The sequence below is a fragment of the Rhamphochromis sp. 'chilingali' genome, assembly GCF_963969265.1.
Source record: "Rhamphochromis sp. 'chilingali' genome assembly, chromosome: 13".
NCBI lineage: Eukaryota > Metazoa > Chordata > Actinopteri > Cichliformes > Cichlidae > Rhamphochromis > Rhamphochromis sp. 'chilingali'.
Window position 1 is genome coordinate 9,627,219 of NC_137940.1, and position 23,476 is coordinate 9,650,694.

General features: G+C 41.1%; 1 protein-coding gene across 1 annotated transcript; it reads left to right on the forward strand.

Annotated features, from left to right (window-relative positions):
• Positions 1-760: 760 nt before the first annotated feature.
• Positions 761-22,677, forward strand: tgfbi (transforming growth factor, beta-induced). The gene is made up of 17 exons (XM_080900725.1): positions 761-1,000; positions 3,662-3,760; positions 13,793-13,857; positions 13,958-14,115; positions 14,228-14,392; positions 14,834-14,980; positions 16,639-16,780; positions 16,858-17,070; positions 17,627-17,764; positions 17,859-18,001; positions 20,173-20,309; positions 20,617-20,747; positions 21,126-21,250; positions 21,541-21,643; positions 21,838-21,905; positions 22,076-22,100; positions 22,193-22,677. Exons 1-17 carry the CDS (start codon positions 888-890, stop codon positions 22,252-22,254), a joined length of 2,034 nt encoding a protein of 677 aa, XP_080756851.1. The 5' UTR covers positions 761-887; the 3' UTR covers positions 22,255-22,677.
• The last annotated feature ends 799 nt before the right edge of the window (positions 22,678-23,476 follow it).

Sequence of the window (23,476 nt, forward strand, 5' to 3'; positions counted from 1 at the left end):
ATTTGCACGAGACAGCTCATTTGCATACGACAATAACGAAGGTGACTCCGCTTGCGCGAAATGTGTTCTTTGCACAGGAGAACTCATTCACATGGGATAATGTCTGGTTTGCACGAGATAATAACTGAAAAATCTCAAAATTCAGTGACAAAACACAGACTAACTTTCTGTGTGGAGCTTGCGTGTTCTCCCCGTGTCTGCGTGGGTTTCTTCAGAGTACTCTTGCGTTTTCCCATAGGCCAGAAACAGTTGTGAATGTGAGTGTGAATGGTTGTCTGTTTTCTGTGTTAGAGCTGTGATCCAGGGTGTACCCCGCCTCTCCCCTGTGACAGCTGGGATTGGCTCCAGCCCCCCACCCACCCATGAAAACACCACCACTCTCAACTGGATGGATGAGCGGTTGAGAAAACGGATGGATCAATGGTTGTTGGTATATATAATTAAATGAAATTAATAAAATAATGACTTATTCTGACAATATAACGTGATCAAAGTAAGGGATTCACACCAGATAAAAGAGAAATATTTGATCGACTCGTGAAGAACAATCTACACATAAACCAATAATATATCGATCATCATCGGTGACTCGTGAATTCAAAGCAGTAGTCTCATGTTACTGCAGGGTACTCTTAAAAACTTCAACTTGCCGGGGAGTATTTTACACAATTGTACTAGTACTTCTCTGCAACAAAGGATTCTCCCAGCTCTGCTCTGGTGCGCCCCTCCCCATCCTCCTCGCCACTCCTCCTCTTTCTTCGGTGTATAAAGCCGGACTGTCCTGGTCCCTGTAGGGACCGAGGGCTGCAGAGAGGGAAGGAGGAAAAAGCACAGGAAGAAAGAGAAGAAGAAGCACCAGCAGCAGGTTTTACCTCCAGAAAGTGAAGATGAATGTGTGCGCGCTGGCCCTGGGTCTTGCCCTGGTTCTGACCGCGTGTGTGGCCCGGTCTCCGTTCCAGGCGGTCCTGCAGCACAGCCGGATCAGAGGCCGGACGCATGGGTGAGGTTTTTTTCTTTTTTTCTCTCCTGAATCTAAGTGACCCGAGCCGAGCCTGGTCCTGCCCGACTGAACCTCAACTACTACTGAGCTGATCAATAGAAATGATCAGAGAGTGATCGATAATCTGCGGGAGTGTCAGTACTCTGGTCCTTTAGTCACTACACTACACTAAATGTACTAAAACTTCAGCTTTAATAAAGAAATAAAAGTCCCGGTTTGGAAACAAAGTATGAAAATAAAAGTACTTCATTACGCAGGAACATGACGTGTATCGAATATTTTTACTGGAGAAATAAAAAGATTCCTTCTAAGGGCGACTACTAGAAAGTGACTGAATTTTATTGATTGATTCGTCATGAATATACTTATTTGCTGCAAATGAAAAACAGATGTTCTGCAGATTTTTAATCTAGTTCGTGTTGTGCAGCTTTTTTCTGCACTACACCTCAGCTAAAATATTCATTTTACTCACATCTGTCTGACGGTTGTTTCTTATGGCCTCACTGTGCAGGGAAAAGCGCGTATCTCCATATTTGGACAATGGTTGTGATCAAGTTTATTCAAGAACTACCACTTCACGTTTTCCTCATGATCTCAAAGCGTATAATGCACTCCTCCAAAGCACAACTGGAGAATTGAAAATCAATAAAGCAACTATTAAATGATCAGAGATGATAAAAGGACAATTAAAAAAATAATTTTAGAAATAGTCGGAAGGAAGTCGCTGACTTTTTGAGCATCATCTCCTCATGTGATTGGTTCAATGTGTCTGTTTGTTAGCAGGACTGCCTTTAAAGTTCTGGATGGATTCACTTGATGGGTTTTTGTTAGAGGTGGAGCTCTGGCCAACTCAGGTGATTAATGTTTCGAGTCAGTCCACATCTAGTCATTCTTCACTGTTGTGGGATGTGACATAATTGAATATTTGTTGTCATATCTTCACACTTCATACAAATACAACTGAAATATACACACAAAAAGGGAGACATCCTGGTTCTTCTGAAGAAAATATGAAAAAACTAGCCCAGCTCCAGATATCCATCTGAATCCAGGGTTTCAATTCGTGCCAGGTGTGGTGGTAATTTTCATCTCTCACTGGAGTGACACGGTTTCTTGTTTCTTAAGCGAAGGATCTGAATTCTTCTTTGTGTACTGCAGTACGATATTAAATATCCATGGTTTGGGGGGGGGGGGGGGGGGGGGGGTCAGGGTTTAAACAGCTGGATTTCCTTCACAGACAGGAAACCAGTGCCAGCCTGAGCGAGTCTGTGTGAGTGTAAGCCGAGAGTCAGCGTGTGAGGGTGTTACAGTGATCCGGCTTGTACTCTGTACTGGTTGATATAATCTGCCATAACTCTTCATGTTCAATTTAAGTTAATTTCTATACCTAAGCTGAAGACCCTACGATGTTAGAGAAAGAGCTCCAGCAATCAGTCATCGACCATTTGACAAAAACCAGTGCCAAAACCTTTATAAACGACGGCAGTTTCACTTTTAAGTTTAGTTTCCATCAACTTTAATGACCTCAACTTTTAGAAAAAAGTTTTTCTTCACGTGTTCTGTTTTTTTTTTTTTTTTAACAGCTATAATAGGTTTACAAAACGATCATAGAAAAGTTCTCAGAGGAAAAAACTCCCGGTTTCACTGTCACCCTGACTGGAATTGAAAAAAGCGATGTAAACTGTGTTCATGTACAAGGACAAATGCATTTTCCTAAATACTTCACATCTGGCTGTGAGCCCAGGCTGGAAGGGAAGAAGGGCAGACAACATTTTCTTAGTTACCAAACTAGAAACAACACTTCAGAAAACGGTTGCTTACTTGGTTTCCGCACAGAAGAATTACCTAATATCAGACCTCCTCCTCCTCCTGCCTTCTCCTTCTGGCTCCTCGATGGATATAATCACATGGGTCAGCTAGTGGGAACTGTAAGGTGCCATTACGTAAATCCTCATTTGGATAAACAGCTTTTTCAATTCGGGTCAACAACGTGACAAATTCCTAACTTGCAGAACTCAAACTGAGATCATTTTAATCATTTTGACGGTTGTTGCAGAGGGATCAGCCCTGCAGCCATGAACGATCTGCTCTTTCATGTATTTTACTGCTCTGTTTGTCCTTTATGTTCTGAGTTTGGGATTTCTTTGTGGATGATTTATGGTATAGATTGTTTTGCTTATTAGTCATGCGTGTGTGTGTTCTGCACAGACGCCTCGGGAGACAGCCAGTGCAAATTAGCTTAGGCTCTAAATTGTGTGGTGTGGTTCGTCTTAATATTTATCCCTATGCAGACAGAACAACACACAATGAAACGATATGCATGCCGACTGAGATCACAACATTGTGCTTGAGTGAGTTTGAGTGTTTTTCTTAATTGGGGATAATTATGTTTACCAGAGTTGGTATGAACTGAATTTTTGACAGTCCCAGTTTATCATTTGTGAAACCTATGGCTGTCAGTCTGTTTCAGTTTATGAATTGATGACTCAAATACTTTGATTTAGACTTTTAACAGAGCTTCTACGTGTCTCTGCTCTCACGCTCAGGATTAGCGGTTTACTTAAGCCGACTGTCTCTGTATGTTGGAAATGAAAGTGGTTAATAAGTATAAACATTTGAATTAAAATAAAATTTTTCCTCTTTGTCTCTCTTCTGTTTCAGACCCAATGTTTGCGCCATGCAACAGATTAAAGGCACCAGCAAGAAATATTTCACCAACTGCAAACAGTGGTACCACCGCAAGATCTGTGGCAAACCCACGTAAGTCCCACCGACTGCACTTTTTGCCATATTTACCATTTTAAATACATTCTTAGTTTTCCTTAAGAAGCAGAGCACAGGTCGACTGCTTCTCACTTTTGGTTACAACTGTGGTTCTGAGTTGATTTTTGTATTTGATTTCACCCCAATCTGTTAGTTTGACTTTAGTTCTGCTAAAAAGAGAGAGTTTGTATTCAGATGACAGAGAAATGTCCTTCTCCCTAGGTGTACTTGCCTCTTACATAACCTCAGAATAAAAAGAGCGAAGCACAAACTTCAGAGTCAGTTTACATCTGAGGCTGAGACTCCACTCCCAGTCTCATGAGTTCATTTAAAGGACACGTGCAAACATATACATTGACTTTTCTGATATATTTCACTTCCTTTGGAGTCCTCAAGTCTAAGTCTAAAGTCTCTCGAGTTAGAGTCCGAGTCATTAATTTAAGTCCAAGTCAAGTCTAAATTCCTTCAGTGTTTCCTACCTAAAGCTTCATTTCAGATCAAATAAGGTTGAAACACAGAACTCAGTCCCCAAACTGCGGTAATGATGTTCTTCAAAGTATATAAAGCAAGTTTTTAATTTATTAAAAACACTTATTCATCCTTTGAAAAGTGAGTTTAGCTTGTAAAGTCGTCCAGAGAGTTTCTGAAAATTATTTAAACTGCAATGAGGGTAGCTCTGAATTACAGTCATGCCAGTTTAAAGTCACATAAGGATATGACGCAAGGACAAAGTAGATGTGAAACTGAAGCTTCCAGCCTTATAAACAGTAAAATGTTTATATTATTTCGTAAGGACTGCAGAGCACATCCAGTGTTTCCATGTAAGCTGCAGCGATGATGGCTGTAACCATTGCCAGTAATAAACCAGAAGGCAGAATGATAAACAGCATCCAGTGTCCTAAGAGTGAATCCAGATACCTGCCTATGAATCACACTGTGGTCCAGAATAGGAAAACAAAGTCCTCTTCACTTAGCTTTATTTTACAGAGCATAGGAATATGATCATAACAAGACTTTTAACGTAAGGCTAGTCTCTACACATTCACTTGATAAACAAAAGATCCCTCCCAGGTGAATGGCAAGACGCTGTGGGGTTGCATTAGGAAGGGCATCCAGTGCATAACTCTACCAAATCAAACGTGGAGCTACCTGCTGTGGTAGCCATTTCTGTCCAAATCTGCCAAAACATGCCCACATATACCTTTTTTATTTTTTGTTCTGCTCTGACAATGACATAAACTAAGTTCCATCTGTATTTGGTACCAGTTTTAGATCACAGACACCCTGATAAAAGAAACTGAGGCTATATATACACTCATAGTCACTGACAACAGTCAAGATAAGAGAAACAGGTGGGCAACAAGAAACAGCTGAAACTAATCAAAACAAACACACGAGGGAAGTAAAACTGAATACAAGACATGAGAGATACTTTAAAAATAAAAGAAGTGCCTCTATGTGGCTGTAGCTCAGGAGGTAGAGGTAGAGTGATGTACTAAAGTTAGTGGTTCAGTCCTCCAGTCTGCATGTCAAATATCCCCAAGTTGGTCTATTGCATCCACTGAAGTGTGAATGTTAGATAGAAAGCACTTATATTTTTCTTTTTAAAAAGTGATTGGTGAATGAGCCAAGTAGTATAAAGTGCTCTGAGTGCTCAGGTAGTGTAGAAAAGTGCTATATAAGAACTGTCCGCTTATCATTTAAAGAAGATAAAGACTTGGGGAAGAAAGAATAACCTAAACAAAAAGAAGGAAATATTACTTAACCCAGGAATACAAAGCCCAAATCCTCAAACCACAAAAGTCCTTAAAAGTGACTAAAACCTTAAACAGCAGCTAAACTACAAGACTTAATCTAAACCTCAAAATGACAGAAACCAGTTTGTTCTTAATAAACTCATCTCTATTAATGCATCCATGTACATAAAGTGAAAGCCTTTTTGTTGTTGCTGTTGCTGTAAGTGTCTATCAAATCCAAGTCTTTGATCAAAGTTGAGGTCATACACTGGAAATCAGGCAGTATAGTAAACAAGTCTGTCAGGTGAAAAGCATCCACAAATAGGAAAGACCTCATGCACATCATCTGAACATTAGGAACGCAAGAGAATGCACATAAAGTTTGAGAGGAAATTTGGGAGTGGAAAAATCAAATACTGTTGATTTTCTTGGCTTTTTTTGTCACGAGGTCAAGTTGGCCAGTCAGACAAGTCATTCCAGAACCATCCACAAACACTTGGATTAAAACCGACTTCACTTAAGAGCTGATTTTTCCCATTTGAGCTCCATGAGTGCCGAGAAACAGACTGCTTTTTTACACCTGCTTTTGTGAGAACTCATCTCATTTGGCCTAAAGCTAAACCTGAGCCCAAGTGTGAACAGTTCTAAAGTGAGGGCCAGAAAGCCCTAAAGTCTAAAACTGAAACTCGTCCTCACAGGAATAGACAGACACAGCACTCTGCTTTAATCCTGTCCAGCTCATGAGATCTGCAGCACAGCTGGCCTCTGCTGCCTCATTAATAATGTGGGTGTGTGTCTCTGACTGTAAACCACTGAAATTTACTGTCTGCATTTACTTCCCACCTCCATCTTCAGCCCAAAGAGGAAAAACCTTTCTGAACGTTAAACGCTGCATTTGATTTTTATTTTAAATCCGGATTTCTGCTTGGTATGTGTTTGGAAGGCGCTGCAGAGGAAACGTGCTGCTAAATCCTAAAATCCTCCCAGACTCTTTCTATGGGCACATTCTTGAGTGAAACGCAGCTGGCTGCGGAGTGTCCCTGCAGAGCTGTGAACATGAGGAAGGTGACGGTGGGTGAGGAAGATTTAAAAGACAGGAGGCTTATTTTTCATACATGTGTTTATACAGACAACACTGTTTAACAGGAACACAGTGATACAGTTTACTTATGAAGCAGCAGTTGCAAATGCTGAATCAAAATGACAGAACACATAAACAGGGATTTGGACTTGAAGCCTCTGCAGTGATAACAACAGCTTTTCTCCTGATTAATCTACATAACATTCATCACTACAGGCATTAAATCTCACTCAGAAAAACTAAACTCTGAGTTATATCCAGTAGCCAGTTTAGCAAAGCAGTAATCAGCTGGACACATGAAACTAAATATGATTTAAAGGCTGTTTAACCACATTTATTCAGTCCACTCAAGCTTTCCCCAGACTTTATTAGCTTCTCTTTTTCTAACAAACTCAAACATGAATATCAGTGTTGATTTTTAAATCTGAACATTTGCAACTTGTCAAGCCTCTGACAGCACATTTTACCAAACACAAACACCCACTGTCAGTGTGAATGCATTCATGCCTTCAAAATGTGCCAGCAGTTTGTTTGTTTGCTGCCACTTTAAACTCAGCTTTGGTCCAATATGTAAGAGGAAGGTGATGGATGTTGTGGAGAAATGAAGATTTCTCGACGGGAAAAACTAAACTGAGACAAAAAAAAATCAACAAAATACAAAAGAAAAAGAAAAACTACCACCAAAACAGAGTACACAAAGTCAGAAGGTATGTGGTTAATGTTGTAAAAGCGTCTATTTGAACCCAGACAGGGTTAAAGTAGCACCACAAAGGAGCAGTCAGAGGAGATTTATATCTGCAGTCGTTTAGATTTACTGGTAAAACTCTGCTCTGGGACCGCCCCACCTTTCCGTGTGTAGCACAAAGAGCCTCTCACAGATCAGAGCAGGCGTCAGTGACAGCAGATATGACGCTGAAACAAGAAAAGAGGGTTGCAAAACAGCTTGCAGAGGCATAGTAAGTGTGTGTGAAGTGTTTAAAATCAAAATAGATGAAAAAGTGGATTTGTGGAAGGGTATCAGCTAAGTCATCAGCTCGTGTGGGCTCAGATCAATTATCAATGAGAAATACTTTATTTATTCCATATTTGGGGAGATTCTTTAAATTAGATCAGCAGATCGTGGCATCCCTGAACTCACGTTATAACGCGAGTTCTTAAATCGGAGTCTAAAAATATTAATTCGGACATCTACTTTTATTTTTAAATGGAACCTGAATCTTGGTGTCCTGGGTGACTCTTCCATCCATCATCTCTCCATGAGCTCTGGACGAGGAATGCTTCACATGTTAGAATTATTGGAGCATTTAGTCTGGATTTACACAGATGATGATAAAAATAACAATTTTAAAACCTTTTTGGTCTTTGTCGCTCTAATTTTTAATATTCAGCAAGCCAGATAGAAGAGCTAAATATCAGCCCTGTCTCTGGTTAATGTCTTTTTATTTGCCACAGTCTAGTATCAGCTGATCGGTTATTGGTGCGTGTTGAATTCAAACCGAAGGCGTTGGTGTTTCTGTCACAGATTTATCATGAGGCAAACTTATGGAAATGTCCGCTTCAGCAGTTTAACAGACAGCATAAGAAATGATTCATAACTTTGTTTGCAATGTTTCATTTACTTCTTCTTTCTTCTACTGTAATTCTTCTTAGTTAGTTTCTGTTCCCTCATCTTCTTCATCTCTCAGCCTGCTCCACTATTTTCTTCTCCCGTCTTGTATCTGAAGATGATCCTCCTCCTGTCCGCCACCTCTTTCTGTCTCATACTGTTTTCATCTCTCCTGCTTACTCTGTGTATTTATTCATGCATTTGTGAGGCTCGTCCTGTGTGTTTGTGCATTTCCTGTCCTGAATGTGTCCAGTCAGGATGTTGGACACAGCCTTGACGCAGCTCACAGTTCAGCCTGAATGTTTCTCACAAACAGATTCTTTCAGCTGGCAGCAAATAGGACAGAAAGAGGAAGTGAGACTTTCTGTGGACATTTGTAGGAAGTGAAGTTGCTGGAGGACCCTGACGCCCCATGCACACAAATCTTACAACACCCACAGTGTGGGTGTGGAAACACTGAGCTCTTATCTCTGACAGTTTAGTTGGATTTACACTGGTGGGGCATTTTGAGTCTAACAGTCATGTCTTTGTCTCTGCGGCTTTGGACCCGTGGGTTTCTGTGGAGGAGGATCCGGAGGTTAGAGGTCAGCAGAAGGAAGACTCATAACTCCCATCGTAATTCACTACAACCCCCCTCTGAACCCCGGGTCCTCAAAGTACCCTCTGTCTGTCAGACACTAATGCCACATCTGTTTCTTTAACCCTAAGTAATACTGCTAATAATAATAATAATACTTACAATAACAGCACTGAAGTAACCATCTTATTTATGTTATAAAGAACAAAAGATCAAAATATGCAGTTAAAGGAGGTAAAACTATCCAAGTCAACAGGTTTTCAACTGAAGGAGGCAGCTGTGCAGATTGTGAGAGTTCATTCATTCCACAGTTTAGGAGCTAAAACAACAAAAGCAAAATGCGTTAAAGGTTTGGAGTCAAACTGCGAGAAGAGACTTTGTGTCAGCCTACAACTGCTAAAACATGGCTCAAAGGTCAGAGATGTAGCCTGGAGATGTTTAAAGCTCAGCAGCTGGGTGAGATCTGATGGGGGGATTTCACTCTGGTCTACATATCTTTATCACTGTTACATTACTTTTGTCCCTTTGATCTTCTTGCTGTGATTTCTTATGTGTCAGAACTTTTTATAATAGTGCACAGAGGTCTGGTGTCCAAAGTTATTCGCTGATCTTTTGCTACCCAACCTAGTCTTGATAATTATTATGAAATCTGAGAGCTTTGAGGACTTTCCAGATCCTTGTAGCCTTTGGTAGCTTCCAGAGCTCCACAAGTTTTGAGAACTTCAAAGACTTGAGACCTCTGGTAGCTGTTAGAGGTCCAAGAACTTTAAGAGCTCTGAGAGCGTTGATCACTCTGACAGCTCAGACACCTTCAAGGGCTCCACTAGCTTTCAGAGCTTCAAAGGTTCAAGCTCACTTCTAGCTTTGAAACCTCTGAGAGCTTTGGTAGTTTTTAGAGCTACAAGATTTTTTAGAAGCAATTTAGTATAATTTTCAAATCCTTTATTTGTAAAATGCAAAATAAAACTGAACTTTCTGTCCTTTTTGCCCACATAATAAGGCATATAGCGGTACACACTGATGTACACATGAAGTTTGGAACGCTTGACTATGATTTGAGCTGTGTTATGTTTAGACTTTGATTATTGGGAATGTGTGATGTGGTTTGTAGAGTCTGGATTTAAACTGTTAGCTGTTAGCTTGTCATGACTGACTTATTCAGAGTTTTTATTGAGATGTTAATAAAATCAGTGATCTTGCACCTGTGCGGTGTATATGACACAGAATTCGGTCAGAAGATTAGATTTCTGGCTCTTAAATATTGTGTAAAAGTATTAATTTTGTAGAAAAAAAATCTAGATCATTAACAGGCATTTTTGTTAAATAAAGGGCATTTCATTTAGAATTAACTAGCACACGTTTATGTACTGCACCCTCACAATAACCAAGCTTGTGTAACTCGTCCCTTAATTGCCTCACTGTGGTGTCTAACTTTAATTCATCAGCTTTAGTTAATAAAAGTTTCTCAAAGACAAAATTTGTACGTGTCCACCTTGTTTTTACATTCTGGAAATGACTTTTAATCCCTGATGAAACTTTTCTCAGGCTTTTCATGGCTGGCAGTTTCATGTTTGAAGCTTCCTCTGACAATCTGAAGGATGACGTGCTGCTGACTGATGTGAAAGCATTTCTTTTTTAAGGTTTTCATCGAGCAGCTCGATCCCGGCGGCAGAATTACTGCAACCTTGCTCTGTTTGTTTTGTCATAAATCCACAGCAGCCATCTTTACTTATGTGGAGAACAAAAGGGACCTGAGTTTCCATCTGCTTTGATAATCAGTCCAGTGTGTGTTTGCGCACATTAACACACACACCATCAGTAGCTGCTCTTCACATGTTTGCACTTATGTGATGAAGGCTGCGGGAGCTTTGGGAGCTTCCTTTTTCTCTTTGTCGACGTTAAACTTTATTATAGAGGACCTGAGAGCAGAAATAAGACCTCTGTTCGCAGACGGTTTAAGTGTTAATATGGAGCAGTGACTGGTTGGTGGTCCTGGCTTCACTGAAAGATTCGTCCACTAATCGCTCTGTTAAAACAAACACAAGAAACTCAGAAATTCATAATGAGATTCCTCCATCAGGGGACTCTTCCCATCAGGAAAATTTATATATTTAATAAATTTGCCAGTCAACCTTCCAACAATTGTTGACTCGTAAAGCTGAAGAAAATACACATCTGATGTTTATAGACTCAGAACGTCTCAGAGAGAGGACATAGTGGAGGAGCTGACACAGGAGGAAGTTTAGGAAATTGATTTTTATAGAAGAATTCAACTGCTGGCAGACTGATCAATCAACGATTTATCTCCAGCTGCAAATTAAAAAGTTCCCATGTCATGCAACATAGAGGCAGGCTGACACAAAGAGGTTGGCTTATACATGCAGGATAAATATTAAATATTAAAGCGACACAGGTGGTTGTAGCTGCTGGCTGTCTGCTAGGCTTCACCTCAGCTAATCTGCTCTCCACCTTCTACATTCTAACTACGGTGTTCAAGACTCAAGACTTAATCTTTGGCCCACTGTTATTTCCAACGTATTTCTAATACATGTAGCTAGAGCTTTCATAATGATAGTATTGTCACTGTCACTGTGTGTCATTGTTATGTCCCTCTGGAATTCAACCCCAGCAAACTGCTCGATAAACAGACTGACCAAGAAGTTTTCTCCAGTTTTGATTCTGTCTTTTATAAAACAGTCTTTGAAGACGACATTCAAATAAATGAAGAATTACTCTGTCATACATGTAATCAAAGTATTTGTCAGAGCTGAGAAGCTTTTTTAGTGAAGGTTGTTGAGCCAACGGTTGATTTTTTCCCCCCGCTGAATTATGTTCATATTTTCTCAGTTTAAAAGACACTGACTATTATGGGTATGCAGTCTTCTTCACTACCTTTGCAGTGACATAATAGTTCAAATCTGCTTTGGTTAAGTCTTAATCACCCTCAAGCTGCCGGTTAAACTGAAACTAGTAATGTTCATGTCCAGAACTATTCAAACTGCAGTCGAGTTGCCACTTTTCTCTTCATAATGACCTTTTATTTTGTAGTGGACAGGAAGTGAGGAGCTGGATGGGGGCTCCTGCCCTGGTTTTAGTGTTTTTCCTGGCAGTGGGTGCAGGTTTCCTCTCAGACGTCTAGTCTGGTTGCAGATTCTTCTCCTCTCTGAGGAAATGAGCTTTATGAGCCCAGACGGCGGAGCCACATTTATTATGGAAATCTCAACAGGAAGTCCTGAAAGCTCCATTCAGGCTGTACGCTTCATTGCAGCCCACATGTGCCTGTAGCTGAAGTAACGTTCTGAGATTTTTCCAGCAGACAGACCTCCACAGGTCCTCCTGGTCCCACAGTTACTGCTTGTAAATCCTGCTCAGTGGGTGCACTTCCCAGAGTGACCACTAGGTACACTAGGTAATCAGAGTCAGAATCCATTATTAATCCCTGTCACTCACAGGGTAACCCAGCCATAAGCCATACTGTTCTTTCTCCTTATTTTTTTTTTTACATCCAGACCATAATTTATAAAATAAACTGTGTTTTTTGGATTTTTTAAAAGATTTTAAACTACAATCTGACACCATAAACTTGTCACCAAAGCATTTCTTAATTTCCTCCTTTCTCAGACAAGTTTATGTTTATAATGCGAATTCCAATTATTTTTAATTGTTTTTCAGACATAGAGGAACCTTCTGCCCACCATGAAGAACAGATTGTGGACAGACTGCGAATGTGTTGGTGCAGCGACGAAAAACAGTCCCATACATACAGCTTTACAATGAGTAGGAATAGTAGATGTGCTGCTTCCACTAATGTGTGACATGTAAATCTAGCACACATAACATGATCTGCATGTCATGACTGAAAAACTCTTCAGTCAGTGAGAAACTGGAAAAAATCAGAGGGCAATTAAATGCTCTGGATGCAGAATAATTTTTCTGGTGGAATACACTTCAAACTGTGAATCCAAAACACTCAGGGAAACACAAAGCCTTTCCTTGTCTGTTTTTCTTCTCTTTTCCATAATTTGCAGGCAGCATGTCACTCACCTCATCCACTCTGTGTCCAAATGAGTCATGTTTGGGCGCTCAGAAAAGGGTCATCAGCAAAATTCAGTGCTCACCTGTCCCACTGGATGATATTGGCTGTAGTACAGCAGCGTGATTTTTCTCTGGCTAATATTGTGGCCTCAATAGGTCCGACTTTTCCAGTGATTATCCAGAGGGTGTGCCCATTCTCTTTTGTCTTCTACATACAAATGCTTATTTAAATAGGTAGATTGGTGTCATTTGTACATAGGCACACTGAAGAGCCACCAAACAGGCACACATGGAAGGATGATGTTCCTATCATATTGCCATTCCACTATCTTATACTTTGCCTTCATTCAGCACTTTGACATAATCCAGCAAAGAGTTGAGCTGCCTCTGATTCAGATCCAGCTCTCTCAAAGTCTAAGTTGCTTTTGAAGACATCTTTGGTTTCAGAGTTCCCCTTTTAGCTTGTGTTGTACAATATTAACTCCTTCCATCTGATGACTTACTCAGGCTGAAAGATGTGTAGGTCTTCCATTCAGCTAAAGCCATAATACAGATAGTTTTTTGTCTTTTCTTTAGATAAACTAGTGGTTAGTGTGCAAAGTACTGATGCAGTAAACAAAGGTGGGTCTTCAGCTTTGTAGAAGCTGTTGTTTTCCTGGACAAACAGGTGGGTTTTGTTGAGTCAGGTAAGGGCTGATTGGTTACTGGAGCTCTTTTTTTGTCATTTCATAAGACCACTTGCACTACCTGCAGACTCTCAGGTCTGCTCATGCAGCTCGTAACTTTATTAGCATAATTACTGTCAGACAGGAATTTATGAGTATCCTGTAGCAGAAACCCTACAGACAAGTTACGAGCTCCTGATGCGGCAGAGAGTTTTATAGAGAAACAGGAACATGAAGTCTGACATGAAGCCTCTGCTCTGACGTCAGGGAATACAAGAAGGTCTACAAGAATCCTCATGTTCTCCTGTGTTTTTATGTGTTCTCTGCAGGGTGATCACCTATGAGTGCTGCCCTGGTTATGAGAAGATTCCCGGGGAGAAGGGCTGTCCTGCAGGTATGACCTCTCACCCCTTACACTAAATATGTTTAAAACATCTGTTGGGATTTTACTGCAGAGAGTCATCAGCTGGGTTTGTTTATGTGCACCATTGCAGCGCTGCCTCTTGTGAACATCTACAACACTCTGGGCATGGTTGGCGCCTCCACCACTCAGATGTACTCTGATCGAGCCCAACTCAGGGAGGAGATTGAAGGTCCAGGAAGCTTCACCTTCTTCGCCCCGAGTAACAAGGCCTGGGAATCTCTGCCAACAGTCAGTACACACTCACACACTTTTACTGCAACCTCGCGCTCCTTTTGTGAGGAGCAATCAGCGATGGTTCTCCTGCTTAACTCATTGTGTGTCGTTTGTTGTCGTTTTCCAGGAGATCCTTGACGCTCTGGTGAGCAATGTGAATATCGAGCTGTTAAATGCTCTTCATTACCACATGGTCAGTCGCCGGCTAACCTCTGAGGAGCTGAAGCACGGATCCACCTTCTCCTCCATGTACCAGGACGCCCCCGTCCATATACACCACTACAGCAATGGGGTGAATGAAGACATACTATTGTTATCCTGTAACTCTGGCACAGGAATCAAGTTTAGCTGTCATGATAACATGAATATAGACCAGAGAAATTTGTAATTAATGTGAAACCACCGCAGGAAGAATCATTAGCTGAGACAACCGACTTTAGTCAGGGTTCTGAGTATTGATCAGCTAAGCTATTGCTCTCCCTTCTCCACAGAGGACTTTGGTCAGCAGTTCCAGTGCTTGTTAGGATACTTTTTTTTTTTTTTACCAGACTGTCTCCAGGCTCAAAACTGAGGCTGTATGTACAGTCTTGCTCTGAACATCATTATTATCTTACATTAGGTATCATATCACGTGTATGATCATCAATGTATGATCATACACATAACTGTTAAAGGCGTAACACAAATATTTGCAGTAACAACACATTAATACATTTTCTTCTTATATCTACAGATTGTGACTGTGAACTGCGCTCGTCTGGTCAAACCTGACCAACATGCCACCAATGGCATCGTGCATGTGGTTGACCGCGTCATCACAGCCATCTCCAACAACATGCAATCAATCATTGACATTGATGACGACCTGGAGACTCTGCGTGTAAGTCCATTGAATTTAAAATCCTTTTGTTGTTTTAAACCTTTGGAAAAAATTGTATTAAAACAGCCTACGAAATTAGAAATACCTGCTTATCTAAAAATATTTAAATGAAGTTGTTACATGAACAGCTAAAGGAACTGTAAAAGTTGTGTAACAGCTGGTGGAACATCAGCCAGCTAATTAGGTTCATTAGTAACATGACTGGGTATAAAATGACTATCACAGAGAGTTTCACCAGGCTGTGAAACATAGCAGGGGCAAATACCTCAGCAGTTTAAGAAGAACATTTTTCACCATAAAATGACAAAGAGTTTGATTCCATCACAGTAAATCATTAAAATATATCACAAGGTAAAGTATCAGTAAAAATTCTAAAGTCCCATGAACTCTCCTTCTGAATCTAAGGTCTACCCCATTAACTGGACCTGCTAGTCCATAGTTGCTGTTGCAGACCTCTATGGGACATTGTGATGGACCGAGTTGAAAAAGCAGGAGGAGTCACAGGAATTATTACAAAAATAGGGTTTTCATTTGTGAACCCAACCCAAAAATTATATTTACAAAAGTCATAAATGTTGAGCTCAGAAAAGAGGTCAAAGAAACAAAACTCAACTCAGGCAAAGACTGCAAACTTAACAAACCAAATGACTGCCCAAACAAACATAAATGACCTCCACATGAAATTACACATGAGGGTATATATAATGGCTGATCAGACCGTTGAGACACGAGGGGTAACTAAACAAAACACAATCATAAACAGCAAACAATGCAGTACAGTCTTGTTTGTTAATAAACTAAACACCAAAGAAGGAAATCAAAACTACTAAACCCTAAACTAAACTCAAACATTTAATTAAGTAAATGGTAAATAGCCTGTATTTGCATAGCGCTTTACTAGTCCCTAAGGACCCCAAAGCACTTTACACAACCAGTCATCCACCCATTCACACACTGGTGATGGCAAGCTACATTGTAGCCACAGCCACCCTGGGGCGCACTGACAGAGGCGAGGCTGACAGACACTGGCGCCACCGGGCCCTCTGACCACCACCAGTAGGCAACGGGTGAAGTGTCTTGCCAAAGGACACAACGACCGAGACTGTCCAAGCCGGGGCTCGAACCGGCAACCTTCCGATTACAAGGCGAACTCCCAACTCTTGAGCCACGAAGTACAACTACTTTATTTGTAAATTAAAGAAAACACACATTCACCCTTCAGCAGGAAGTGGTGGTGCGGTCCAGTTATCCCTCTTTGCATTTAGTTGTTTCAAACCCTGGCCACCGATGCAAGCTGCCATCAAACATGAAAGAAGAAGAAGAAGAAGAACCCTGGCCACCACCTTTTGTCTGGCAATTTAGAGTGTGGCCATGGGTATGTTGACACTGGGGAAAAATCTTTTTCACAGAAGTTGTTTCTTATGTCAAAAAGACATTTTTAACCACATGCTCCACAGTAACAGATTCTGGGTGACTGCTGTCCATATCTGTCACATACAGAAAACAATTAGAGAGCTATGAAATCCTGAACATTTAGCTTTTCTACAGCAATAGGTTTGCACGTCCCCAGACACTTGTAGTAGTTGTAAGTTCTGATGGAATAAGCAGCTTAAACTCTTGTCTCTGTTTTCTTGTATATCTCATTGTCTGTGTTTCAGACGGCCTTTGCTGCTGCAGGTCTCACCACCATGCTGGAGAACGAGGGTCATTACACGGTCTTCGCTCCCACCAACGACGCCTTCGAGAAGATTCCTCGGGAGACCCTCAACAGAATTCTGGGAGACCCCATAGCTCTAAAAGGTGACTGGCACAAGACACTCTGACTCCTTCTATCTGGCTCTGTTTATATTTTTAATTACTTTTGTATGCCCCCTCAGACCTGCTCAACTACCACATCCTGAAGAACATGCACTGCGCAGAGTCGATTGTGTCAGGAACACCAATGGAAACGTTGCAGGGAACCATGCTGGAGGTCGGCTGTGATGGAGAACACATGACCCTGAATGGCAAAGCTATCATCACCAAGACGGACCAGCTAGCCACCAATGGAGTCATCCACTACATCGGCGAGCTGCTCATTCCTGACTCAGGTAATTGCACTACAAACAATACTACTAATACCACAATGCTTCACCCAATATAGGGAAGATATTGCTGCACAAGGAATCCGCACAAAATAGTCCTTCAGTAGTGGTTTTAACATAAGCACTTGGAATAATCATGGACTCAGAGTTGAATTATCACCTTCAGGTCATTGGAAGAGCTTCTGTCTTAGCAGGAGATCCAAAAAAAATCTCATGTTTATTATTTTTACAGATCTTTCAAAGTTTAGGGTCCTCACTGAGACTAAGAGACAAGATCCGTCCACTTCTTGGATCTCTACACCTGGGTGGTATTCAACCAAATCAAATTTTGGTGTTATGAAATCACACCTTGAACCAATTGATTGGGCCGATGGTGGTGTCGAGTGACTATGGGACCAATTATATTAAAATAAACCAAGTCACATTTGTCCACATTGAGTACCACTGGAAGTGAACAATGGTGGAAAATTTACAGTTACCATTTTTAGGTTAGGGTTAGGGTTACCTAAAAGGATTATTAGTTGTACCAGAGATAGTATTAATACTTCTTTGTCTCTTGCAGCTAAAACTCTCCTGGAGCTGGCTGAAAGTTCATCTGTTTCCACTGCGACCAGGATGTTTGTTGAAGCTGGTCTAACCCCCCACCTGACCGGGTCTGAGGCTCTGACCATGCTTGCTCCCCTGAACGACGCCTTTAAAGGTAACGTGTGGCCCCCAAAAAAGGCCTTTCCTGCCATCCTGTAGGGATAATCAGAAATGGGTATGAACAGCCATTGTTTCCACGTGTCTAACAGGAAGTATGACAATGACTCCCAGCATGAGAAAATTAATGAGTAATCACGTCTTGAAGGAGCAGCTGTCATCCAAGGCTCTATACCATGGCCAGGAGTTGGAGACACTGGGAGGCCTCAAACTCAGAGTCTTTGTCTACAGAAAAGTAAGAACTGACATTTCTTTACTTGGTGGTTTGTTCCACAGTTTGTTAGAGACACTTTTCAGATTCCTTGTGTCTCAGACTCAGTTGTGGTTACTAACCATAACTCTCTGTTAGGGTGACTGAACAGCCAAAAATCACAAATTCTAGAAGTGTACAGATGTGGTTAGGAGTACTTGGAATTCACAGGGTAAAGAAGCAGAGTAGTACTGTTTCATCATGTGTCAAAATACAGCCATGAGAGTGTTTAATTGGACCTGAAACAAGTTAAATATTCTGAATGCAGAACAGCCAACTGTTCAGCTGTTTGGCTGAATTGAGTGTGGATAGTTCTCTGCTGGATCAAGAGGCTGTTCACAGCAGATGTTGCTCTTTTATGTGATTTTGTTTTATGTGATTGTTTGTGGTCAGAACAGGAAGCTGCTGCTGAAGAATCAACTTCTGATGGAGCTGCTGCCTCCGTCTGCTGCTGCCATGAGGAATTAAACCGCCTCCATCTCCTAACGAGATGCTGGTTTTCATCTCTCTTGAAAACCTCTTTTCTTTATTAACTTTAACTTGAAACATGCAGACAGAACTTTATTGAAGTAATAAATGAAACACAATAAATGCTTATTTTCCCATGATTGTTTGGAGCTGAACAGTCAGCATCACCAGTTGCTGAGTAGGCTAGCCAGATTAGTCATACCATGTCACTATTTTGGGTGATTACTTTATGTTGTGCACCCTCTACTTGGTTGGTCCTTGTTTGTATTGTCTTAGTTCTTCTTGATCTCATTATTGACTTTAACACTGTTGATCATGACATTTAATTCAAAGCCTTTATGATTTCATTGGTTCAGGTCAGAGACCTAAACTGTGATTAGTAGTTAAAAAAAATCCAACCAGGGGTTCCTCAAGGCTCACGTTTTGGCCTATCTTCAACTTGCTGATTCTCTAACCCAGTAAGACCTCTCAAGTAATCAGATGCAGATCTTTTAACGGTTCCCAGAATCAGATCTCAGCCTGCTGAGGGTGCTTTCAGCTACTGTGGTCTTGTTCTTTGGAACAAGCTGGCTGCTGACCAAAGGTCAGTTATAACTATGTCTACGTTAAAAACCTTTTTAATCTCACAAGCTTACACCTAATAAGTTGATACCTATTTGGCCTCTATCGCCCCTGTATTGAGTCACTTTGGCCTTTACCCCATGTTAGCGTTGCTGGTTCTTGTGTGCTCCCTTGCACGCTGTTAGCCCTTGTTTGGTCCCCGTTTCTCTCCCCTCCGTTGACCCTTGTTCTGCCCTTGTTAACCCCTCTCTATGTGTCAGTTTTAGTTTTTTCCTTAGGCTCTCAGAAACATACTTTGCAAAAGTCAAGTCAGATAATCGATGAATGACCGAAAAATGAACTGATTTTGTAGTGGATTAGCTGCCTCTCACACTGATGCTTTACGCATTGATACGTCCTAGCAGTAGTATTGATTGTGCTCTGGTGACACAGGATGTGAGGCGTTTGTGTTTCTGCTCGTTTCCACATGTCCCAGGTCTGGTTTGTGGGTGGTTGTCTGCTCGGTAATGAACTCTGCAGACCACATCAAGCTTCCTGCATCCCACAGTGGTTAAGTCTTTCCATACTTAACCATTGTGGGACTGTGTGTGGTGTGTTACCTCATTTAAAGAGGATATAAACCTGTCTACTTAGCCACAGAGTTACATTACACCATTAATTGTTACATTTTAATGTGAAGTATGTTTTAAGGTTTGTGTTTGACACTTTACATTGTAAAGATAAGACCAACATAATATCCTACACTAGACTCTAGAATGTGGAGACAGTAGCATGAAAAAATTCTTAGTCATCTGTGATTCCCTCAGGCCTGTAGTCAGGTTTCCTCCGCAAGTCAACAAACATTACAGAGAAGAAGCTTTAGTTGGTCAGGTTTTTTAATCTAAGCAACATAATAATAACTAGAAGGGTACCTTCAAAATCAAGATGGTCAAACTCAGCATGGTCAGTGTGAAGGTTAACAGGTTTCCACAACAAATATTAGATCAACAAATATATCAGAAACACTCTGGCTTGCTAGCAGTGGTATCTAAACAGTATAATAACAGTAATAATAATAACTAGAACTCGTTTTTTCTGATTCCAAAGCCCAGTGTTAGGTATTTAAACACAATTTTTTTTCTTTGTAGAACCTTTGCATCGAGAACGCCTGTATCGCTGCGCATGACAAGGTTGGACGCTATGCCACCATGTTCACAGTGGACAAAGTAATCACTCCACCAATGGGAAACATCATGGATGTCTTGAAGGCCGATGACCGCTTCATGTGAGGATCTGTACCATCTGAATCATGTTTCTCTGATGGAAAAGTACAGCAAAAACACTCCCTGTCACCTATTGGCAGTTTTAATGACTCTACAGTGCACCTTAGAGGCACAGAGCAGCAACTGCACAAACTATGATCAGTGAAAAAGGGTTTTTTGTAGTTTGAAGCTCCAAAAAAGTGAGTCAGCTGTTAGCCTAGATTATCATAAAGCTGTTAGTTTGGTGTTGCATAATGACTGGAAGCAGAGGTGTTAGTGTGTTGTTGTGTAGTTGCCATTCGAGCTAACATCATTTATTGCTGTTTTCAGCACGCTGGTCAATGCCATCCAGACAGCAGGTATGACCGAGCTTCTGAACCAGCAGAAGGTGTTCACCTTCTTCGCTCCCACCAACGATGCCTTCAATGAATTGCCGCAGGATGAACGCAACAGGCTGATGCGTGAGTTTTGTTCAACCACACAGCTTCTCTTTATTCACATTCTTAATTAATCCACATGGACAGTTTCCACACACGTGTGGAAAGCGTCTATTTTCTTTACAGCAGTTTATACTGAGAGGTGGTTTGTAGAGATTTCTCAGGGGGGCTAATTTTCTGCTCTTTGTTTGGACTGAACACGCTGAATGTTCACAAACTGTTTGTTTAATCTGCTGCACAAACAGCAGCAGCTTCCACCCTAAAGACATACAGAGACTCTGCTCTGATTCCAGTCATCTACTGACACGGGGCAAAGCAAGTCGTGGCTTATACCAGAGCTTAGCATGAAGAAGGAAATGAGATCAGACGCACAGTAAGAACCGTTTGTGTTTCTGTGTCCAGGTGACCCTCAGCACCTGTCAGGTGTGCTCAAGTATCACCTGGGGGAGAGTATGCTGGTGAGCGGTGGCGTCTCCTCTCACACCAGGTTCCAAACTCTGCAGGGGGAGAAGCTAGAGCTGGGCTTGGTTGGTTCAAAAACGTTATTTAAAAGATGTCGAAATCTTTTTTGTTTAAATACACAGTTTATTATTATTGATATTATTATTATTATTATTGTTGTTGTTGTTGTTGTTATATTTTGATTATTCATCTCTAATTTGTCTATTTTATATTTGTTTTCAATATTTTATTCAGCACTTTGTATCTTATTTCACATTTAAAGGCATATTTAATTTGTGTTGACCATAGATGTTGCACAGTATTGCTGTCTTCTTAGGAATAATCAGCGAGTCTGACGCCTTTCTTTGTCTCTCAGCGTAACTACACGGTTTACGTCAACAAAATCCCCGTGGCCGACGCTGACCTGATGGCGACAAACGGAATTATCCACGCGGTCAACAGCATCATCAGACCTCTGCGTGAGTACCGTGTTTACAACATCGAACTATGGATAAGATAGTTGTATTATTGTAGGGTCTATCTTACAATATAAAGCGCCATGCAGCCACTGATGTTGTGATTTGGCGCTGTATACATAAAATTGAAGCGAAGTAAGCAATTTTCAAATGTAGACCTGTCCTTTAAAGCTGACCTGGCGTTTTTGTGTCTTCAGCTCCAAAGGTGGACAGAGAGCAGAGCGACGGACCTGCAGCTCCTCTCAGAGCCATTCCCGCTTCCAGGGTGAGAAAGGCCTTTCTTTATGCCAAAAAACCTTTTCACAAATAATCTGAATATCACTTTTGCACCTCAAAATGTCCAAAATCCTGAAATCAGAAAGATTGATGTAATACCTGTCCTCTGATTACTGAATCACATGTTTGGGCTGCAATGCCCTCCTTTGTGTCTTGCAGGCAGACTCCAGGGGCTTCAGGAACGGTGAGTGTTTGTAATGTCTTCATGATATGTTTAGTTCCTGCTGCACGCCACTCTCATCTGAATCTGCTCTGCTTCATTCTCTGTTTCTTCAGACGATCTCTTCAATAAGGTTCTCAACAGTCACTCCAGCAAGATGATCAGCCGGAGGCAGTAACACTGCCAAGAGGGAAGACGACAAGGAGAAAAGCAGAGGCTCTCTAGAGAGGGTCAAAGGTCAAGTGTTAAATCCTCTGCTGCGTGGCCATGAGAGGATCTGAAGGTGATTTTCTGGTGTAATTCATGTCTGGAAAAGAAGAAATGTGTGTGAAGACTTTTTAAAATTGTTCCTTTTTTATTTTTAATCAAACCAATGTTGTTTTTTCTGTGCGCTGTAAAAAAAAAAAAAAAATATATATATATATATATATATATAACAGCTAGTTTTTACTTCCATAATTCAGAGTGTGAACTTTTGTAAAGTGTGTTTTGTACTCGTGTTGTTCTGCAGCATGTCAGAGCTCGAAGCAACCATAGAGCTGATGGTTTCTGTGTGTGTGGTTTTTTTTTTTGTAAAATAAAACCGAAAAGTGAGACCACACTGCCGCTCGTTTGACACCATGTGTCCTTCAGCCTCACCTCGCATCTGTCTGCACTAACATCTCTGTATGAAAGTGAAGTTGAAGAACAATCAAATCATTATGTCTTAGTTACATTTTTACAACAAAAGTTGCTCTGTAATTTTCTCAGATTCTACCTATGACAGTGGTTGTGACTCCATCCCTCTAACATTTGGGAATCCTGCATCGTCCCTGATGTGATCCAGGTTTGAAACTGAGCTGCTTTTTGCACAGTTTAATTTGAAGCAGTGAACGCCTCTCAGAGACCAGAACATGCTGTTAAAATGATCTTGTTTCAAGACCGAACATCAACATCAGCCGTGAGCTGTTCGATGAGTGTTTCCCATCAAAATCAAATTTCAGACATGAGCACAAAACAAACTCATAGTGAGTCTAAATCAAGTCAGTAATAAGTCACCAATATCATTAGTTTAACTCTTATCAGCTTCAGTTCATCTGAAACTTTGGAAACGGTGAGGATGACCTCTTCTACAAACATGCTCTCCCTGCCTGATTTCATTAAATTACCGGGCCTTTTATTTAGTTAGTATGAGCAGACTCTGGGACTTCCTGTCAGTCTGCTCTCTGTGTTTGGCTTCTTTTAATGCAGAGCAGGTTTAAAGCTGCGGCTCAGGTGTCAGCTGTGGAGATGAGTGACAGCAGCAGGTAATGCAGGACAGCTGCGGCTCGCAGCAGGGCACCACGCGGAGCGGGCACAGAAGTTGGAAAAGTTCTCTAACTCAAACCTTTCAGCTCCGTGTAGCACGAACATCTGACCCA